This window comes from Salvelinus namaycush, chromosome 13 (assembly GCF_016432855.1).
Source record: "Salvelinus namaycush isolate Seneca chromosome 13, SaNama_1.0, whole genome shotgun sequence".
Lineage (NCBI taxonomy): Eukaryota > Metazoa > Chordata > Actinopteri > Salmoniformes > Salmonidae > Salvelinus > Salvelinus namaycush.
This window is the reverse complement of record NC_052319.1, coordinates 2,194,214-2,216,102: the sequence shown is the minus strand read 5'-3', so window position 1 is coordinate 2,216,102 and position 21,889 is coordinate 2,194,214. Positions and strand designations below refer to the sequence as shown.

The window sequence follows — 21,889 nt, the reverse complement described above, 5'->3', positions numbered from 1 at the left end:
TCTTATATGGATGATGTTAAAACCATTTGTTTTTGTGATTAATAATTATATAATAATGATTAATAATTATAGACTCTGCACTTGATGAATTTATGAAATTGCTTCTTCCAATTATTGATTGACATGCACCTGTTAAGAAACTGACTGTTAGAACTGTTAAGGCTCCATATAATGATGAGGAATTGAAAAACTGTATGGCTGAAAGAGATGGGGCAAAAGGAGTGGCTAATAAGCCTGGCTGCACATCTGACTGGCGCACTTACTACAAATTGAAAAATTATGTGACTAATCAACAAAAAGATGAAACTGTATTATGAAGTCAAGATCAATGATATTGAAAACAGTTTTCTTTAACGGAAGCGCCTCCAATGCCAAACATGTAGGGTGTGACGTAACGCAGGGCAGCAGTCTAGTCTTACATTTTTTACCAATGACCTGCCACTGGCATAAATCAAAGCCTGTGTGTTCATGTATGCTCATGAATCAACCATATACAGTGCATTCGGAAAGTATTCAGAGCCCTTGACTTTTCCCACATTTTATGTTAGTCTTATACTAAAATGTATTTAAAAAAAATAATAATTCCCTCATCCATTTACACACAATACCCCATAATGACAAAGCAAAAATGGGTTTTTAGAACTTTTTTCAAAAGTATTCATATCCTTGACTCAGTATTTTGTTGAAGCACCTTTGGCAGCGATTACAGCCTGGAGTCTTCCTCAGTATGACGCTACAAGCTTGGCACCCCTGTATTTGGGGAGTTTCTCCCTTCTCTGCAGATCCTCCCAAGCTCAGTCAGGTTGGATGGGGGAGTCTCTGTACAGCTGTTTTCAGGTCTCAAAGTGCTGTACAGAAACCCAGCCTAAAATCCCAAACAGCAAGCAATGCAGATGTAGAAGCTAGGAAAAACTCACTAGAAAGGTCGGAACCTAGAGAGGAACCAGGCTCTGAGGGGTGGCCAGTCCTCTTCTGGCTGTGCCGGGTGGAGATTATAACAGAACATGGCCAAGATGTTCCAATGTTCACAGATGACCAGCAGGGTCAGAAAATAATAGTAATCAGTCGTTGTCGAGGGTGCAACAGGACAGTACCTCAGGGGTAAATGTCAGTTGGCTTTTCATAGCCGATCATTCAGAGTTCGAGACAGCAGGTGCGGTAGAGAGAGTCGAAAACAGAAGGTCCGGGACAAGGTAGCACGTCCGGTGAACAGGTCAGGGTTCCATAGCTGCAAACAAAACAGTTGAAACTGGAGCAGCAGCAGGTGGACTGGGGACAGCAAGGAGTCAACAGGCCAGGTAGTAGAGAGAGAGAATACTTCAATTCACACAGGACACCGGATAAGACAGGAGAAATATAACAGACCGACCCTAGCCCCCCGACACACAAACTATTGCAGCATAAATACTGGTGGCTGAGACCGGAGGGGTCAGGAGACACTGTGGCTCTGTCCGACGATACCCCCGGACAGGGCCAAACAGGCAGGATATAACCCCACCCACTTTGCCAAAGCACAGCCCCCACACCACTAGAGGGATGTCTTCAACCACCAACCTACTACTCTGAGACAAGGCCGAGTGTAGCCCTCGAAGATCTCCCCAACGGTACGAACCCGAGGAGGACGCCAACCTGGACAGGAACATCACGTCAGTGACTCAACCCACTCAAGGGACGCATGAAAGAGCACCAGTAAGCCGGTGACTCAGCCCCCGTAATAGGGTTAGAGGCAGAGAATCCCATTGGAGAGAGGGGAACCGGCCAGGCAGAGACATCAAGGGCGGTTCGTCGCTCCAGTGCCTTTCCGTTCATTTTCACACCCCTGGGCCAGACTACACTCAATCATAGGACCTACTGAAGAGATGAGTCTTCAATAAAGACTTAAAGGTCGAGACCGAGTCTGCGTCTTTCACATGGACAGGCAGACCATTCCATAAAACTGGAGCTCTATAGGAGGAAGCGCTACCTCCAGCTGTTTGCTTAGAAATTCTAGGGACAGTAAGGAGGCCTGCGTTTTGTGACCGTAGCGTACGTGTAGGTATGTACGTGTAGGTATGTACGGTAGGACCAAGTCAGTAAGACGGGTATGAGCAAGCCCGTGTAATGCTTTGTAGGTGAGCAGTAAAACCTTGAAATTAGCCCTAACCTTAACAGGAAGCCAGTGTAGAGAGGCTAGTATTGGAGTAATATGATCAAAGTATTTGGTTCTAGTCAAGATTCTTGCAGCCGTGTTTAGCACTAACTGAAGTGTATTTAGTGCTTTATCCAGGTAGCCGGAAAGTAGAGCATTGCGGTAGTCTAATCTAGAAGTGACAAAAGCATGGATACATTTTTCTGCATATTATTATTATTAATTTTTCATAAGTTTCAGATTTTTGCAATGTTACGAAGATGGAATAAAGCTGTCCTTGAAATAATCTTCATGTTCGTCAAAAGAGAGATCATGGTCCAGAGTAACTTCCAGGTCCTTTAGGTTTATTTGAGATGACTGTACAACCTTCAAGATTAATTGTCAGATCCAATAGAAGATCTCTTTGTTTCTTGGGACCTAGAACTAGCATCTCTGTTTTGTCTGAGTTTAAAAGTAAAAAAAACTTGCCGCCATCCACTTCCTTATGTCTGAAACACAGGCTTCCAGGGAGGGCAATTTTGGGGCTTCACCATGTTTCATCGAAATGTACAGCTGTGTATCGTCCGCATAGCAGTGAAAGTTGACATTGTGTTTCCGAATGACATCACCAAGAGGTAGAATATATAGTGAAAACAATAGTGGACCTAAAAAGGAACCTTGAGGCTACCGAACCTTGAGGCTAACCGATTTCCTGTTGATTTGTCAGAAGACAAACCATCCACAGAGACAAATTGATTTCTTTCCGACTGATAAGATCTAAACCAGGCCAGAACTTGTCCATGTAGACCAGTTTAAGTTTCCAATCTCTCCAAAAGAATGTGGTGATCGATGGTATCAAAAGCAGCACGAGGGTCTAGGAGCACGAGGACAGATACAGAGCCTTGGTCTGACGCCATTAAAAGGCCATTTACCACCTTCACTAGTGCAGTCTCAGTGCTATGATGAGGTCTAAAACCAGACTGAAGTATTTAGTATAAATTGTCTTCAGGAATGCAGTGAGTTGCTGCGCAGCAGCTTTTTCTAAAATTGTTGATGAGAGGAATGGGAGATTCGATATAGGCTGATTTTTGTTTTTTATATTTTGTGGGTCAAGGTTTGGCTTTTTCAAGAGCGGTTTTATTTCTGCCACTTTCAGTGAGTTTGGTACACATCCGGGGGATAGGGAGCTGTTTATTATATTCAACATAGGAGGGCCAAGCACAGGAAGCAGTTATTTTAGTAGTTTAGTTGGAATTGGGTCCAGTATGCAGCTTGAAGGTTTAGAGGCCATGATTCTTTTCATCAATGTGTCAAGAGATATAGTATTATATTATATGGCAGTGTTGTGCAGACTCAGGACAACTGAAGAGGAGTCCATAATTTGCTTTCTAATGATCTTGATCTTTAAGAAGAAGTTCATGAATTTATCACTGCTGAAGTGAAAGCCATCCTCTCTTGGGGAATGGTGCTTTTTAGTTAGCTTTGCGACATTATCAAAAATATTTATTATTATTTAATTATCTCAATTAAGTTGGAATAATAGGATGATCGAGCAGCAGTGGAAGACTAGTCGGAAGACTTCCAGTTTGGTGTAACGCTATTTCCGTTCCAATTTTCTGGAAGCTTGCTTCAGGGCTCGGGTATTTTCTGTATACCAGGGAGCTAGTTTCTTTTGACAACTGTTATTTCTTTTTAGGGGTGCGACTGCCTCTAGGGTGTTACGCATGGTTAAATTTAGTTCCTCAGTTATGTGGTTAACTTCTTTCGGCTCATTGGGACGCTATGTTCCCACCTCGACAACATTCGGTGAAATTGCAAGCGCCAAATTCAAATTACAAAAATAGTAATAATATACATTAATGAAAATACAAGTGTTATAATTCGGTTAAATGATTAACTTGTTGTTAATCCAGCCGCTTTGTCAGATTTCAAAAAGGCTTTATGGTGAAAGCATAACATGCGATTATCTGAGGACAGTGCCCTGCTTAGAAAAGCATACAAACATTTTCCAACCAAGCAGAGGCGTCACGAAAGTCAGAAATAGCGATACAATAAATCACTTACCTTTGAAGATCTTCCTCTGTTGGCAATCCAAAGGGTCCCAGCTGCACAAATGTTTGTTTTGTTCGATAAAGTCCCTCTTCATATCCCAAAAACTCTGTTTTGTTGCCGCGTTTTGTTCAGTAATCCACTGGCTCAAAGGCGGTCAAAACATGAAGACGAATACATCCTAATAGTACCAGTAAAGTTTGTTGAAACATGTTTAACGATGTTTATAATTAATCCTCAGGTTGTCAATTATCTAAGTAATCGATAATATTTCAATCGGACAGTAGCGTATTCAGTCTTATTCTTTGTAGTTTTTCAAAAAACAAGCCTGAAACCATGTCTAAAGACTTGACATCTAGTGGAAGCCATAGGAACTGCAATCTGGGTGCTAAACCCCTATATAGTCAATAGGCTTTCAATGGAAAACCACTCGCATCAAAAAATCCCATTTCCTGGATGGATTTTCCGCCTGCCATATCAGTTTTGTTATCCTCACAGACATTATTTTAACAGTTTTAGAAACTTCAGTGTGTTTATCCAATGCTTCCAATTATATGCATATCCTAGCTTCTGGGCCTGAGTAACAGTTTACTTTGGGCACGTCAGTTATACGAAATTCCGAATACTGCCCCCTAGCCCAAAAAGGTTAACTGATTTTTGTACTCTGACGTCCTTGGGTAGGTGGAGGGAGTCTGGAAGGGCATCTAGGAATCTTTGGGTTATCTGAGAATTCATAGCACAGCTTTTGATGATCCTTGGTTGGGGTCTGAGTAGATTGTTGCGATTGCAAACGTTTAAAATGGTGTTCTGATAGTCCAGGGTTATGGGGAAAAACATTAAGATCCACAATATTTATTCCATGGGACAAAACTAGGTCTAGAGTATGACTGTGGCAGTGAGTAGGTCCGGAGACATGTTGGACAAAACCCACTGAGTCGATGATGGCTCCGAAAGCCTTTTGGAGTGGGTCTGTGGACTTTTCCATGTGGCATTCCTCTCGCCACCGAGTCTAACGATTTACTCATTGTCCTTCATGTTCATGAACAGACATTTTAATAGGTAATTTTAGGTTTGGTATCCCCAATGCTGGCGCTTGACACAATTGCTTCTTTAGCGCGACAAACGTTTCCTCACACTCTTGACTCCTCTATCCTTTCATTGGGACCCTTCCCCCCGCCTTTCTTCAACTCTAAGTGGCTCAGCAATTTCAGAGAATGACGAAATAAAATTTCTCACAAAATTGAAAACTGCTAGGGTTTTCCTGAGTGTGCGAGGAGTTTGGCCATGCCAAAGAACGCATTGTTTCTACTCGATCACGTGTAATGTGTTTCTTGCCTTGAGAAATCGAAACCCCCAAATATGTTAAGTCTTGTTTCGTTAGTTGTGCTTTCTCAAATGATGCTTTGTGACTCTGCTCTGCCAAATAGTTTACTAATGTGGTAAGGTCTCGCATGAGTTTATTCATCTTTTGACAATAACAAATCGTCTATGCATTGTACCAACAAAGAACCCTCACATTTACACCCTTTTAGCGATTGTTTCAATGCTGCGTGATACAAAGTTGGACTATTTGTAAATCCCACCGGTGCCCTAGCCCACGTATATTGCTTCCCCTGGCAACAGAACCCAAACCAGTGTCGTGACTCCTCAGCCACAGGCACTGACCGAAATCACATTTTCATGTCTAACACACTGTACCATTCTGAGTCTGAGGGAATAGATGCCAATAGGTCTGCCAAATCTGCTACCACTGGTGTGATTTTCAATGCATGTTTGTTTATGGCGTCAAATATCCACAGTAATACGCCATTTTAGTCCCCTTTTCACTGGGAATAAAAAGCTGTTGCATCGAGCTGGTCCGTGTACCGCTATGCCACGTTCAAGTGATATTGGAATATCCTCCACAACTGATTTCTCAGCCTCTGGTTTAATAGGGTATTGCCTCATTGGTGGCGGTGGTTCTCCCTCAACCACAAAAGGCTTGCAACCTTTGATCAGACCGCAATCTAATGCGTCTTTTGCCCACATCAGATGGTCCTGAAACAACAATTGTTTTGCTTTCGCCGTTCTTACTGACACTTTTAATTTGTTACCTTTTAGAATCCATTCTCCCGGCATTTCGCAAAGATTATCCAATCCCATAATCGGTTCTACACCTGTCGCCATTTAAAAATATCCTGGTATCATTACTGAACCAATGTTCAACGACATAGGTAAAAGCTGTATCGCCTTAGTTTGTGCCCCTGTTACACCGCTAAATGTGTTTTTCCTGTCGCAAATTTAGCCAATTTGTCATCGTAAGGAATCAGTGATATTTGATTGCCGGTATCTATTAGAAAGTTATGTGAAACGTGGCCTCCTACATCCCCTTTCACATAGAACCCGTCATCCCTATGAACCACTATTGATTGAACCGAGGCCATACACGGCTATGTAACATTTTGCTATTCCACTGCTTTCAAGGGGGTTTGTTGCTGTTTTGACAAAGATGCAAATGCTTGCGTCTCAACATCCCCCCCGAATGCAGCGGGAGCAGTAGGCTCCAATACCACTCTAAACAAATTTTTCAAATGACCGATAGCCGTAGATCTAAAACAGGGAGCTAACCCCCTGTGCCTTAGCACAGTTTCACTACCCTTTCCTGCCTGTTTCTTTGTCTTACCTTGGCCATCGAAACCACTGTTAGTGACTTTCACTGTGGCAGCACTCGTACAACTGCGGAGTTAATAGAATTAGATTCCACTCTCAACACTGCTTGTACTATTTCATCCCAGTGAGAATGCTGATGCACTACTGCCGTAATAGCCGTTTTGATAACAGGTTTCAAACATGCCATCAAAGCTGACGTACAAATTCCTGCATTTTGATCATATCTATCCCCCATTGTCAGATTAGTACGTAATGCTTCATCCATCCGAGCCACGTAATTGCGTATTCCTTATTTCGGACCCTGAGTACAATTACAAATTTTACTCATCTGGTCGAAACAATACATTCCCAACTGTAGTTAAGAATCCCTCAATTTTGTAATTTGCTGCTTTGCGTCCCGAGGACCAAGCCGACGTTCGATATCTATGTGCGAGTGTTGACAACATAGCCCTGGGCAAAAGCGAGTGTACAATATGATCGTAGTCACCAGCATGAAACCCAAAAATTATACCCCATCTCCTCAAGAAACTGATGAATTCCTGTCCCTCCCTCACTGGATCCGGTGCCTCTTTCATAATACTATGCATCTCGCTCACGCTTAGTGGGTGATGGTGATGCTGAATTTGTAGCCGTACTTGGGGCTGCGCGTCATCTGGAATAGGGTTGTACTCCCCTGGTACTTTTTGTCCCGGATAATATGTTACCGGGGTCGCGTGTTTTTTCGTACTGGTTGCACCTCTCAATGATTACCTGGATCATGCTGATCCACTATCCAGTCCGGGACTACTATGTCCGGACTCGTAATGTGCCTGTACTCTGCCTTTCGCAACCCGTATTGCTCTTTTTCCTCTTTAAGAGAGTGGTATAATGGTGGCCCACCATGTTGTAACCTATTTTACCTTATAGCATGGTGCGAACGGCGGTGTGGCAATTGCATATACTCCACACGTATTCTGATACTGTTGAAGCATAACTTTGCCTATCCTCAAGGGCGTTCTATATTTCTTGATTTAGGTGTTGACTCTTTTCTTGCGCATTAGCCAATTCTTGTTTCTGTTCATCTAATCTCTGCGCATGCCCTTCGGATATGCCTAGTTTTTTATTCGTCGCCTCACACTTGTCTACTGCCTGCTCCATTTTTACCTCGCATGTCTCTTTCTCTTTTTCCAGTTTTATCCGCTGCTGATAAAATGCCGTGGTTAGGCTGCCTGCGTATTGTGGTCTGGACCGTTCTCTGATTTCAGTGTTCCACACTACGATTGCATCCATACACTCTTGGCTGGTTTTAAACCTGCCATCTACCGGGAAATGTGTACCAACTTTGTCGATTTCAGCTAATTTTCCCCTCCATTTATTTGGTTCTTGGTGCTGATCATATGCATTTTTTAGTGCCTCTAAGGCAGTTGTAACATTTTCTCTCTCTACTCCTCCCTCCCCGGGAGTGTCCTGGCCACTAGAAGCCATCTCAGTTATTATTGACTCAGTGTCACTTCCCAACGGCGTTAAGTAGTAACAGCTTAGGCTATTAAATTTGGTCACTCCACTGTACACAATTGGTGCTGAATAACACTTGTCTATCCATTCACCTAATCTGTTCCAATTTTGCTTGGACCAACCTCTCTCTTATTGCTACTGTTACTACAGACGACTCTTGTTCAAACATTTATACCCACACACCTACCCTACGGCCTCACGGACACTGCGACTGGGCTTTCACCCCCGTTACAGGTTTAGTAGGGAACCAACCTCACCTGGGATTTACCCCCTAGGACTTAACCTCTACAGGTACCAACCTGCTCGGGCGTACCTTCCTGGACTTAAACTATTCCATCAATCTACGACCGGTCATAATACAATGGGACTACTGAATAAGCTCAGGGTGTTTAGGTCCGTATTATTTTTCAGCCTACGATTCTCATCTCCCCAAGATGTCAAAATGAGGGTATAGGAACTGTACCTACCTTGTTTGTTGTGCCGGATCCTGCTCCACTGATCTGGACTCTGGTTTGACTAAAAATCGTGGTGAAACCTGTCGACAATGCCAACCGTTATAGGTTCTAAATAACAAAATAAAAAACTGACGGACAACTATGAAAGCTCAATCCAAGTTTTTTCGCCCAAAGGTTCGATCAGCTGAACAGACACATTTCCAGTGGGTGTATATATACACCAATCTACTCCTTTTCTCTAAACATTACGTCTTCATTGCTTGGCAGGAAGTTAAGTGATATGTGGGGAATAAACTGTTCCTTCTCCCTTATTGTGACCTGACCTTACCTCGGCCCCCTTCCTTAACATTTAACAAACTTTCTCCACCATTTTCAGTGCCTGCAAACATGTAGTTAATAATAATTAACAATATAAGTTTAGGACTCAGAACCCATCAATGTTTTTCCAGCAGCGATTATGATCAATAATGTCAAAAGCCGCACTGAAGTCTAACAAAACAGCCCCCACAATCTTTTTATCAAATTCTCTCAGCCATAAATCAGTCATAAAAAAAATGGTGATATACAATTGGTAGTTAGTGTTCCATCGCTGCAACTCCTGTACAGACTCGGAAGAAGCGAAGATCAAGAGCCGTGCGTCCTCCGAAACACAACCCAGCCAAGCCACACTGCTTCTTGACACAAAGCCCACTTAACCTGGAAGCCAGCTGCACCAATGTGTCGTAGGAAACACCGTACACCTGGCGACCGTGTCAGCGTGCATTGTGCCCGGCCCGCCACAGGAGTTGCTAGTGCGCGATGGGACAAGAACATCCCTGTTCCAAATCCTCCCCTAACCCGGATGACGCTGGGCCAATTGTGCGCCGTCCCATGGGTCTCCCGGTCGCAGCCGGCTGGGGCCTGGACTCGAACCAGAATCTCTAGTGGCACAGCTAGCACTGCGAATGCCTCGGGAGGCAATCATCAGTCATTTAAGTGCTGTGCTTGTTGAATGTCCTTCCCTATAAACGTGCTGAAAGTCTGTCATTTTTACTGTAAATTAACAATGTATCTGGTCAAGCACAATTTTTTCCAGAAGTCTACTAAGGGTTGGTAACAGGCTGGTTGGTTGGCTATTTGAGCCAGTAAAGGGGGCTTCACTATTCTTTGGTAGCGGAATGACTTGCTTCCCTCCATGCCTAAGGGCACACACTTTCTAATAGGCTTAAATTGAAGATCTGGCAAATAAGAGTGGCAATATCATTATTATTATTATATTTATTTATTATTATATTTATTTTCCATTCATATTGTCAGACCCCGGTGGCTTGTGATTGTTGATAGACTAATTTTTTCACCTCTTCCACACTAACTCTATGGAATTCAAAAGGACAATGCTTGTCTTTCATAATTTAGTCAGATGTACACTACCGTTCAAAAGCTTGGGGTCACTTAGAAATGTCATTGTTTATGAAAGAAATTTCATTTTTTTGTACATTAAAATAACATCAAATTGATCAGAAATACAGTGTAGACATTGTTGATGTTGTAAATGACTATTGTAGCTGGAAACGCCAGATTTAAAAAATATATATATATATTTTCAATGAATATCTACGTAGGCGTACAGAGGCCCATAATCAGCGACCATCACTCCTGTGTTCCAATGGCATGTTTTGTTAACTAATCCAAGTTTATCATTTTAATAGGCTAATTGCTAATTGATAGGCTAATCATTAGAAAACCCTTTTGCAATGTTAGCACAGCTGAAAACTGTTGGTCTGATTAAAGAAGCAATAAAACTGGCCATCTTTAGACTATTTAAGTATCTGTAGCGTCAGCATTTGTGGGTTCGATTACAGGCTCAAAATGGCTAGAAACAAAGACTTTTCTTCTGAAACTCGTCAGTCTATTCTTGTTCTGAGAAATGAAGGCTCTTCCATGCGAGAAATTACCAAGAAACTGACGATCTCGTACAATGCTGTGTACTGCTCCCTTCATAGAACAGCGCAAACTGGCTCTAACCAGAATAGAAAGAGGAGTGGGAGGCCCAGGTGCACAACTGAGCAAGAGGACAAGTACATTAGAATGTACAGTTTGAAAAACACATGCCTCACAAGTCCTCAACTGGCAGCTGGCCTTCTAGACTCTCCGCCAATAATTATATGTAGAGGATTGGAGGATTCTAAATTTAACATTAGTGTCTGGTTTGAGAAATAGACGCCTCACAAGTCCTCAACTGGCAGCTTCATTAAATAGTACCCGCAAAACACCAGTCTCAACGTCAACAGTGAAGAGGTGACTCCGGGATGCTGGCCTTCTAGGCAAAGTTCCTCGGTCACGTCTTAATCTTTCCTTTTTATTGGCAACTCTGCCTAGAAGGCCAGCTGGTCTTTTAAAATTGTGAACTTGGATTAGCTAACACAACGTTTCATTGGAACACAGGAGTGATGGTGGCTGATAATGGGCCTCTGTACACCTATGTAGATAGTCATTTACAACATTAACAATGTCTACACCGTATTTCTGATAAATATGATATTTTAATGGACATTTTTTTTTAATTTTCTTTCAAAAACAAGGAATTTTCTAAGTGGCCCCAAACTTTTGAACGTTAGTGTCAGCGTTTGTTGCTGGCATGTCATGGCTAAGTTTTCTTATCTTGACAATGAAAAAGTAATTAAAGTAGTTTGCAATATCAGTGGGTTTTGTGATGAGTGAACCTTTTGATTCAATGAATGATCGAGATGAGTTGGCTTTTTCCCCAAAAATATAATTTAAGGTGATCCAAAGCTTTTTACTATCATTCTTTATATTATTTATTTTTGTTTCATAGTTTATTTTTTATTTAGTTTAGTCACATGATTTCTTAAATTACTGTACGTTTGCCAATAGTTTGGGCTGCCAGACTTACAGTTGAAGTCAGAAGTTTACATACACTTAGGTTGGAGTCATTAACTCATTTTTCAACCACTCCACTTATTTCTTGTTAACAAACTAAAGTTTTGGCAAGTCTGTTAGGACATCTACTTTGTGCATGACACAAGTAATTTTTCCAACAATTGTTTACAGACAGATTATTTCACTTATAATTCACTGTATCACAATTCCAGTGGGTCAGAGGTTTACATACACTAAGTTGACTGTGCCTTTAAACAGCGTGGACAATTCCAGAAAATGATGTCATGGCTTTAGAAGCTTTGATAGGCTAATTGACATAATTTGAGTCAATTGGAGGTGTATCTGTGGATGTATTTCAAGGCCTACCTTCAAACTCAGTGCCTCTTTGCTTGACATCATGGGGAAATCAAAAGAAATCAGCCACAACTTAAGAAACTATTGTAGACCTCCACAAGTCTGGTTCATCCTTTGGAGCAATTTCCAAATGCCTGAAGGTACCACGTTCATCTGTACAAACAATAGTACGGAAGTGTAAACACCATGGGACCATGCAGCCTCCAAAACCACCATTAAAAAAAGCCAGACTGCAAACCGCAACTGCAAAAGATCGTACTTTTTGGAGAAATGTCCTCTGGTCTGATGAAACAAAAATAGAACTGTTTGGTCATAATGACCATCGTTATGTTTGGAGGAAAAAGGGGGATGCTTGCAAGCCGAAGAACACCATCCCAACCGTGAAGCACGGGGGTGGCAGCATCATGTTGTGGGGGTGCTTTGCTGCAGATGGGACTGGTGCTCTTCACAAAATAGATGGCATCATGAGGATGAAAATTATGTGGATATATTGACGCAACATCTCAAGACATCAGTCAGGAAGTTAAAGCTTGGTCGCAAATGGGTCTTCCAAATGGACAATGACCCCAAGCATACTTCCAAAGTTGTGGCAAAATGGCTTAAGGACAACAAAGTCAAGGTATTGGAGTGGCCATCACAAAGCCCTGACCTCAACCCTATAGAAAATTTGTGGGCAGAACTGAAAAAGTGTGTGCGAGCAAGGAGGCCTACAAACCTGACTCAGTTACACCAGCTCTGTCAGGAGGAATGGGCCAAAATTCACCCAACTTATTGTGGGAAGCTTGTGGAAGGCTACCCGAAACGTTTGACCCAAGTTAAACAATTTAAAGGCAATGCTACCAAATACTAATTGAGTGTATGTAAACTTCTGATCCATTGGGAATGTGATGAAAGAAAAAAAGCTGAAATAGATAATTCTCTCTACTATTCTGACATGTCACATTTTTAAAATAAAGTGGTGATCTTAACTGACCTAAGACAGGGAATTTTTAAATGTCAGGAATTGTTAAACTGAATTGTAATGTATTTGGCTATGGTGTATGTAAATGTTCGACTTCAACTGTATTTGCCATACCTTTTGCCTCCATCCCTCTCAACTATACAATTTTTCAATTCCTCATCAATCCAAGGGGATTTAAGTTTTTACAGCCAGTTTCTTAATTCGTAACTGGAATAAGCAATTTTATAAATGTGTTAAGTGCAGCGTCTGGTTGCTCCTCATTACACACCACAGACCAGCAAATATTCTTTACATTGTCAACATAATGATCACTATAAAACGTATTGTATGACTTCGTATTAGGCCCAGCCTTTGGATCTTTGGTTTTCCTAGATAGTGATCACAATATAGTAGCCATATGTCAGATGGATCTGGATACTGCTTTCAAGCATATTTCTGCAGCATTAGTAAAGATGTGAACCTGATCCAGGTTGCAGGCACTGGTTATAGTTTTGAAGCTTTTTCTTGAGTGGGCAGCTTGATGAAAGCCAGTCAATATTTAAATCACCCAGAAAATATACTTCTCTGTTGATATTGCATACATTATCAAGCATTTCACACATGTTATCCAGATACTGACTGTTAGCACTTGGTGGTCTATAGCAGCTTCCCACAAAAATGAGCTTCAGGTGAGGCAGATGAACCTGTATCCATTTTACTTCAACAGTATTTGACGTGAGATTTACAGGAATGTGTTTATGAATATGGACCGCAACATTGCCCCCGTTGGCATTTCTGTCTTTTCGGTAGATGTTGTAGCCATGTATTCCTACCACTGTATCATCAAAGCTATTATCGAAGTGAGTTTCAGAGATGGTCAGAATATGATTGTCATCTGTTCCAATACATTTGTTGGGCAATTGTAGCACTTTTCTGGGTTGCTTGATTTGTTTTTAATGCTTTACTGGGAAGCTTTTCAGAAGTCGACATTATGTTATTTTTATTAATAAATTTGCAAACATTTCTAAAAACCTTTTGTTGCTTTGTCATGGTGTATTTTTTGTAGATTGGGGGGAAAATAACAATTTAATCCATTTTAGAATAAGGCTGTAACGTAACAATGTGGAAAAAGTCAAATGGTTGGAAATATTTTCCGAATGCAATGTACAAGACTATTTGTCATTCAGGAGTCATGGTAGCCATGTTTTTTTTCTCAATTTTAAAGGGGCTTCATTTCTAATATAGCAATTAGGCGGTCCGCCCAAGGATTTCAATGGCAGACAAGTACTTGGTCCCTATTCACAGGGCAGAATATTTTCCCTTTTGCTCTTCCTCACTCTGTCACTCACTTTCTGTCGAACACCTACTCTATAAATCACAAATCCTCCGCTTAAAGAATTAATGGGAGCCATTTCTCTTGAGTTGTTTGGTGATGTATGCTAGCCACCTCTGTCCCAGGCAGCCAGCCTCACTCAAGTGTCACTCTGTCCCCTGCTTCATCTGAGCCCCTTACAGTTGGGTCACAGAAAGGGGGGTGTTTTTTTTTTTGTGTGTGTGTGTATAAGGAGAAAGCGCTAGTAAACCAACATGTGACCGTACTCTCCGAGGTTAATCCTCCCAGGCAGATGCAGGCCTATAGTTGCATGAGTAGTAAGCAGAGATACAGTGGCGGGGGAGGATGTGATATTTATTTAAACTGTGAAGCCTTACGCATGGGTATCTGATCAGTCCCTGGATAAGAGGGTGGGGTTGATAGTGTGATTAGAGAAATGAAGGAGAGATGCTCCTCTCATCAGCAGTGCTGGCAAAGAGCAATCTACTTTCCGCAGAGGAGAGCAGGAGGGAGATAGGCAGAAAAAGGGGGGCAAGGGCAATCAGAGGGAAGTGAGCGAGAGAGGGGAGGTGGGGAGAGGAGAAGGATGGCCTAGGCAGTGGATTGGTTACAGAGATGGGATGGGAGGAAGGGGAAAAAGCAGGAGGGGGAGAAGAGTATGTGCTCAGCTCAGCAGGAATCAAAGCACAGTGGAGAACCGTGTCGTCCCACAGTACAGCTTCACACCACCATGGCCCCAGTCCAGCTTCTGTCTTATCATGGCTCACGACAGAAAACGCGTTTCCACTGCTCTTTAATAGCGTAGAGTTTTACACCACTCCAGCCAATGCTTGGCATTGCGCACGGTGATCTTAGGCTTGTGTGCGCGGCTGATCGGCCATGAAAACCCATTTAATGAAGCTCCCGATGAACAGTTCTTGTGGCGACGTTGCTTCCAGAGGCAGTTTAGAACTCAGTAGTGAGTGTTGCGTCTGAGGACAGATTATTTTTTACGTGCTTCAGCACTCGACGGTCACGTTCTGTGAGCTTGTGTGGCCTACCGTTTTGTGGCTTAGTTGTTGTTGCTCCTAGACATTTCTACTTCATAATAACAGCACTTACAGTTGACAGGGGCAGCTCTAGCTGGGTGGAACTTTGATGAACTGACTTATTGGCAAGGTGGGATCCTATGACAGTGCCATGTCCACATACTTTTGTATATATAGTGTGTCTAATAACAGTACGGAGAAAAATCAAACTAATTGGCATATTCAATAATTGTAAATAAATGAAGTGCACCGCTGGAGAGATGGAGAGAGTTGCAGGCTCACATCTATCAAATCAGAGAGTGAGAGAAAGATCATAGAAATAGAATCTAAGGCACACACTTTTCTCTCAACACAGCAATGCGTTGCACTCAAAACATGCAGTGTTGTGCAAACTTAAGCCCGGGCACAGCCCAACCTAAATCAATTCTCAGAATATCTTGTGTGGACTGAGAATCTAAGAATTCACGTTACATATTTTTGGGGTGGGGGCAGGAGAATTAATGAGGCGGCAACTTGATTTCAAGTAACTGTCCAATGTTTCCACATTTTGATTAAATATGACCTATAACTATACTGAATAAAATTATGTAAAGTGTTGGTCCCATGTTTCATGAGCTGAAATAAAAGATCCCAGAAATGTTCCATATGCACAAAAAGCTTATTTCTATCAAAATCTGTGTACAAATTTCTTTACATCCGTGTTAGCGAGAATTTCTCCTTTGTCAAGATAAAAAATCCACCTGATAGGTGTGGCATATCAAGAAGCTGATTAAACAGCATGATCAGGTGCATGATCGGGTGCACCTTGTGCAGTGGCCAATAGAAGGCAACTCTAAAATATGGAGTTTTGTCACAGAACACACTACCACAGATGTCTCAAGTTTTGAGAGAGCCTGCAATTGGCATGCTGACTGCAGCAATGTCCACCAGAGCTTTTGCCAGAGAATTTAATGTTAATTTCTCGACCATAAGTTGTTTTAAAGAATTTTGCAGTACGTCCAACAGGCCTCACAATCGCAGACCACATGTAATCACGCCAGCCAGGAAGGACCTCCACATCCGGCTTCTTCACCTGCTGGATCGTCTGAGAACAGCCACCCGGTCAGCTGATGAAACAGTGGGTTTGCACTACCGAATCATTCCTGCACAAATGTTCAGAAACAGTCTCAGGGAAGCTCATTTTTGTGCTCTTAGTCCTCACCTGGGTCTTGACCTGACTGCAGATCGGCTTCGTAACCGACTTCAGTGGGCAAATGCTCACCTTCGATTGCCACTGGCACGCTGGAGAAGTGCGCCGTTCACGGATGAATCCCGGTTTCTGCTGTACCGGGCAGATGTCAGGCAGCGTGTGTGCGAGCGGTTTGCTGATGTCAATGTGCTCCACGGTGGAGGTGTGGTTATGATATGGGCAGGCATAAGCTACGGACAACGAACACAATTGCATTTTATCGATGGCAGTTTGAATGCACAGAGATACCGTTACAAGATCCTGAGGCCCAATGTCGCGCCATTCATCCGCCGCCATCACCTCATGTCTCAGCATGATAATGCACGGCCCCATGTCACAAGGTTCTGTACACAATTCCCGGAAACTGAAAATGTCCCAGTTCTTCAATAGCCTGCATACTCACCAGATATGTCACTCATTTAGCATGTTTGTGATGGTCTGGATCAACGTGTACAACAGCTTGTTCCAGTTCCCGCCAATATCCAGCAAATTCGCACAGTCATTGAAGAGTGGGACAGCATTCCACAGGCCACAATCAACAGCCTGATCAACTCTATGCGAAGGAGATGTCTCGCTGCATGAGGCACCAGATACCGATTGGTTTTCTGATCCATGCCCCTACCTTTAAAAAAATAATGTTTAAGGTGTCTGTGACCAATAGATGCATATCTGTATTCCCAGTCATGTGAAATCCATATATTAGGGCCTATTGAATTTATTTAAATTTACTGATTTCCTTATATGAATTGTAACTCAGTAATTAAAAAAAATGGTTGCATTTGTTTTTGTTCAGTGTAACTACAGTATGAGTGAAATAGTTGTACTTCCACAAAATGCTAATTATGTCAAAAGCAGCCTTTCTGTGTTGGAATGGTGTGGGCGTACCCCAACAACAGAGTGGTGTCAGCGTAAACCTGTAATAAAAAATATGAATGCAAGTAGACCGCTGATTCGCCAGCTCATCCTCCTCAGCAGGATGACATAAAAAAGTGTTTTTTTCTCCAACTTATGCATTCGCCACAAATATGAGTATAGGATGAGTCAACAACATTGTCTATGAGTTAACAGAATATGAATTTTTAAAAATGAGATTTTCACCGTCACAATTAGTTTAACTTGGATTGCTGTTATTAGAATTTCTAACATTGCCAACAGTGGAAGTTATGAGAGCGCGCGCGCGTGCTCTGGTCTGATGCTGTAGCTAGCTAGGGGTGTTTCTCCATACACACATAGTGCTGAAAACGGTATTTTCTAGCATTATATCCAAAGGGCTTTGCATGTCAGGGATGCCTGACTTTGCGAGTGTGTGTTTGTATTTATTGTGGATCCCCATTAGCTGCTGCCAAGGCAGCATGTGTTTGTTCTGCTTCAGTCCCACTGTTCCATAAGGTGTTTTTTTATGTTTTTTTAATGTAATTGTACTGCTTGCATCTGTTACTTGATGTGGAATACCTCTCATGAATACAAGTAGTGATGAAGTCAATCCCTCCTCCACTTTCAGCCAGGTGAGATTGACATGCATATTATAAATATTAGCTCTCTGTGTACATCCAAGGGCCAGCCGTGATGCCGTTCTGAGCCAATTGCAATTTATTTTGTTGAAATGTCCCTTTTTGTGACGACTGAACAGTAGTCCTGGTGCGACAACTAGGGCCTGGTAAAAACTAGGTAGAGCAGTGCTTTATTATGGACATCTTAGCTACTGTTGTATCAATATGTTTTGACCATGACAGTTTACAATCTAGGGTTACTCCAAGCAGTTTAGTCACCACAACTTGTTCAATTTCCACATTTATTTATTACACGTTTTAGTTGAGGTTTAGGGTTTAGTGAATGATTTGTCCCAAATACAGTGCTTTTAGTTTTAGAAATATTTAGGATTAACTTATTCCTTGCTACCCACTCTGTAAGTAACTGCAGGTATTTTGTTAAGTGTTGCAGTCATGTTAGATGCTGTAGTAGCTGACATGTATAGTGTTAAGTCATCTGAATACATAGACACACTGGCTTTACTCAAAGCCTGTCATTAGTAAAGATTGAAAAAAGTAAGGGGCCTAGACAGCTGCCCAGGGGAATTCCAGATTCTACCTGGATTATGTTGGAGAGGCTGCCATTAAAGAACACCCTCTGCGTTCTGTTTGACAGGTAACTCCTTATCCCCAATATAGCAGGGAGTGTAAAGCCACAACACACAGGTTTTTCCAGCAGCAGACTATGATCGATAACGTCAAAAGCCGCAATGAAGTCTAACAATCTTTATTATCAATTTCTCACACAAATGGCTGATTGGCTGAAAGTGCTGTGCTTGTTGAACGTCCTTTCCTGTAAGTGTTCTGAAAGTTTGTCAGTTTGTTTACTGTAAAATAGCATTGTATCTGGTCAAACACAATTATTTCCAGAAGTTGACTAAGGGTTCGTAACAGGCTGATTGGTCGGCTATTTGAGCCAGTAAAGGGGGCTTTACTATTCTTAGGTAGCGGAATGACTTTAGATTCCCGCCAAGCCTGATTCCCGCCAATGACTTTGGATTCCCGACTACACTTTCTAGTCGGCTTGAATTGAAAATATGGCAAATAGGAGTGGCAATATCGTCTTCTATTATCCTCAGTAATTTTCCATCCAAGTGTGTTACTCAGGACTAGGTTTGCAAAATTCCGTGAATGTTTTTTAAAGATCCCAGGTAATTCAGAAATTATGATTTCCTCCTTATTCTCTCCTGATTCCAGGAATCTTTCAACTAGGATTTCTGGAAAACCTGGACATTTTGAGAAGAAGTTAGACATTTTGCTACCCTGCTCATGAGTGCAAGCTTCTGTATGACCTCAAAACTATGTGTCCTTCATACTTGCTATATTTCAATGTGGAACTAAATAAGCCATTGCCATGTTTCCCCCAGGACGGGTTTGTGGTGAGGATATACGCGACCAGTACGGACCCGGCACTGCAGCAGGAGCTCCAGTTGAAACTGGCCAGAAAGTGTCTCCATGCCTGCGGCATCTCTCTGTTCGACCTGGAGAAAGACCTACACATCATCAGTGAGTCCTACTGACTGTGCTCCGCAGTGAAATTTCCCCCTGGTACAGAGCTAGGATCCGCTTCCCCTCCCCCAATCCGAACCTTAACCATTAGTGGGGAAAATGGAAAACTGACCCAAGATCGGCGTCTAGGGGAAACTTTATGCTACACCATCTTGCTCTGTCAGATATTGGCATATGAGGCGTCATCATATGTGTGGGTTTAAGAGACTGCTTAATAGACTGGAGACTGTTGATTTAGTGACCGAGGACAAACTCATTGTAAGGGTTGGAATGGAATGAAAGCAAACCATGTTTGTTACCTTTCTATTCATTCCATTCCAGCGATTGCATTGAGCCGGTCTCCATATGTGTGTCTGTTTGTGTATCTGTCTCTGTGTGTTTCAATAATGTCTTTGTTTAACAGTGAATTTGTGCATATGTGTTTCTCTGCAGAAGTCCATACATCAAAATGTGTGTGTCTGTGTTTTCCAGGTACGGGGTTTGACGAGGAGGCAGCATTGCTGGGAGCAGGCAGGGAATTTGCTCTGATGAAAACAGCCTCAGGAAAGGTAAGAACGTGAGAATTGTACAAACTGAGATGCACGTGACTGCAGCATAAAAATGTTAATGGTAGTTTGTGTGTGGGTGAATAAGCAAATGGTAATTAATCTGCTACTCCTAGTTTTGGAGTGTGACCAGCAACACAAGGGCTCTGCTTGTTCTGTTCTTCCTCGCCACACACACACACACACACACACACACACACACACACGCTGTCTTCCTGTAATAGTGAGGACCTTGACACAGGACCTTCGAATGAGGACAATTTCACTTCAAAACTTGAATGAAAAAATAGACATGCAGAGCACCATTCTACTGAGGACCTGTGGTTGCTAGGTAGTTTCTGCATCACATCTCCTTATTTGAGTGTCCGCAGCCTACTAGGCTGTTTCTGTCTGACGAGTTAAAACATTACAGGAATGTTCTGCGAATATTGAAGACCTCATTCAAAACAACATGCAGGGAAAGTTTAGAGTTTTTGTTCATGTTTTATTCAAACCCCCATACTGCAAAATGAGCATGATGAAGTGAAATTGTAAAATTCAGTGTCTGGACATTTCTTTAACATTTATATCCGAAATACAGATTTGGTTCTGAAAGTGCACTGCTCCTTTAACTTCTTATGGCTGCAGGGGCAGTATTGGGTAGCTTGGATGAAAGGTGCCCAGAGTAAACGGCCTGCTCCTCAGTCCCAGTTACTAAAACTGTTTGAATTATGTCTGAGTATAACAGAACTCATATGGCAGGCAAAAACCTGAGAAAAAATCCAAACAGGAAGTGGAAAAAGAGGCTGGTCGAGTTTCAACCAAGATCCCATTGAAATCACAGCGAAATTTGAATGAGTATTCACTTCCTACGGCTTCCACTAGATGTCAACAGTCTGTAGAACTTTGTCTGATGACTCTAATGTGAAGGGGGGCCGAAGGAGACAGGAATGAGTCACCACTGCCATGAGGTGAACATTCTTTGACCACGCTCGTTCACGTGAGAGGCAGCTCCGTTCCATCGCTCATCTGAAGTCAATGTAATTCTCCGGTTGGAATGTTATTCAAGATTTATTTTAACAACATTCTAAAGATTGATTCAATACATCGTTTGACATGTTTCTACTGACTGTTACGGAACTTTTGGACATTTCGTCAGGTTTTAGTGGACGCGCTTCGTGATTTTGAATTGTTTACCAAACGCGCTAACCAAAGTAGCTAATTGGACATAATTAACGGACATTATCGAACAAATCAAGCATTTATTGTGGACCTGGGATTCCTGGGAGTGCATTCTGATGATCATCAAAGGTAAGGGAATATTTATCATGTATTTTCTGGTTTCTGTTGACTCCATGGCGGCTAATTTGGCTATTGTTCTGAGCTCCGTCTCAGATTATTGCATGGTTTGCTTTTTCCGTAAAGTTTTTTTTGAAATCTGACACAGCGGTTGCATTAAGGAGAGGTATATCTATAATTCCATGTGTATAACTTGTATTATCATCTACATTTATGATGAGTATTTCTGTTGAAATGATGTGGCTATGCAAAATCCCTCTGTTTTTGGAACTAGTGAATGTAACGCGCCAAAGTAAACTCACATACACAAAGACTTGAAAATACTCCTTTAACCTGTCTCCTCTCCTTCATCTAGACTGATTTGAAGTGGATTTAAGAAGTGATATTAAGGGATCATAGCATTCACCTGGCCAGTCAATGTCATGGAAAGAGCAGGTATTCTTAATGTTTTGTACACTCAGTGCCATGCCATGAATTGAATATCAAGTGTGATAAAACGGATACATTTATG

At 42.0% G+C, this 21,889-nt stretch overlaps 1 protein-coding gene across 1 annotated transcript in view; it reads left to right on the top strand.

The window, feature by feature from the left end:
• Positions 1-21,889, top strand: part of LOC120058172 (E3 ubiquitin-protein ligase MYCBP2) — a 286,250-nt gene that overhangs the window by 59,128 nt on the left and 205,233 nt on the right. The window contains exons 10-11 of the mRNA XM_039006646.1: positions 19,414-19,552; positions 20,027-20,103. Of these exons, the coding sequence (XP_038862574.1) occupies positions 19,414-19,552; positions 20,027-20,103 (216 nt within the window). The remainder of the gene's footprint in view (positions 1-19,413; positions 19,553-20,026; positions 20,104-21,889) is intronic.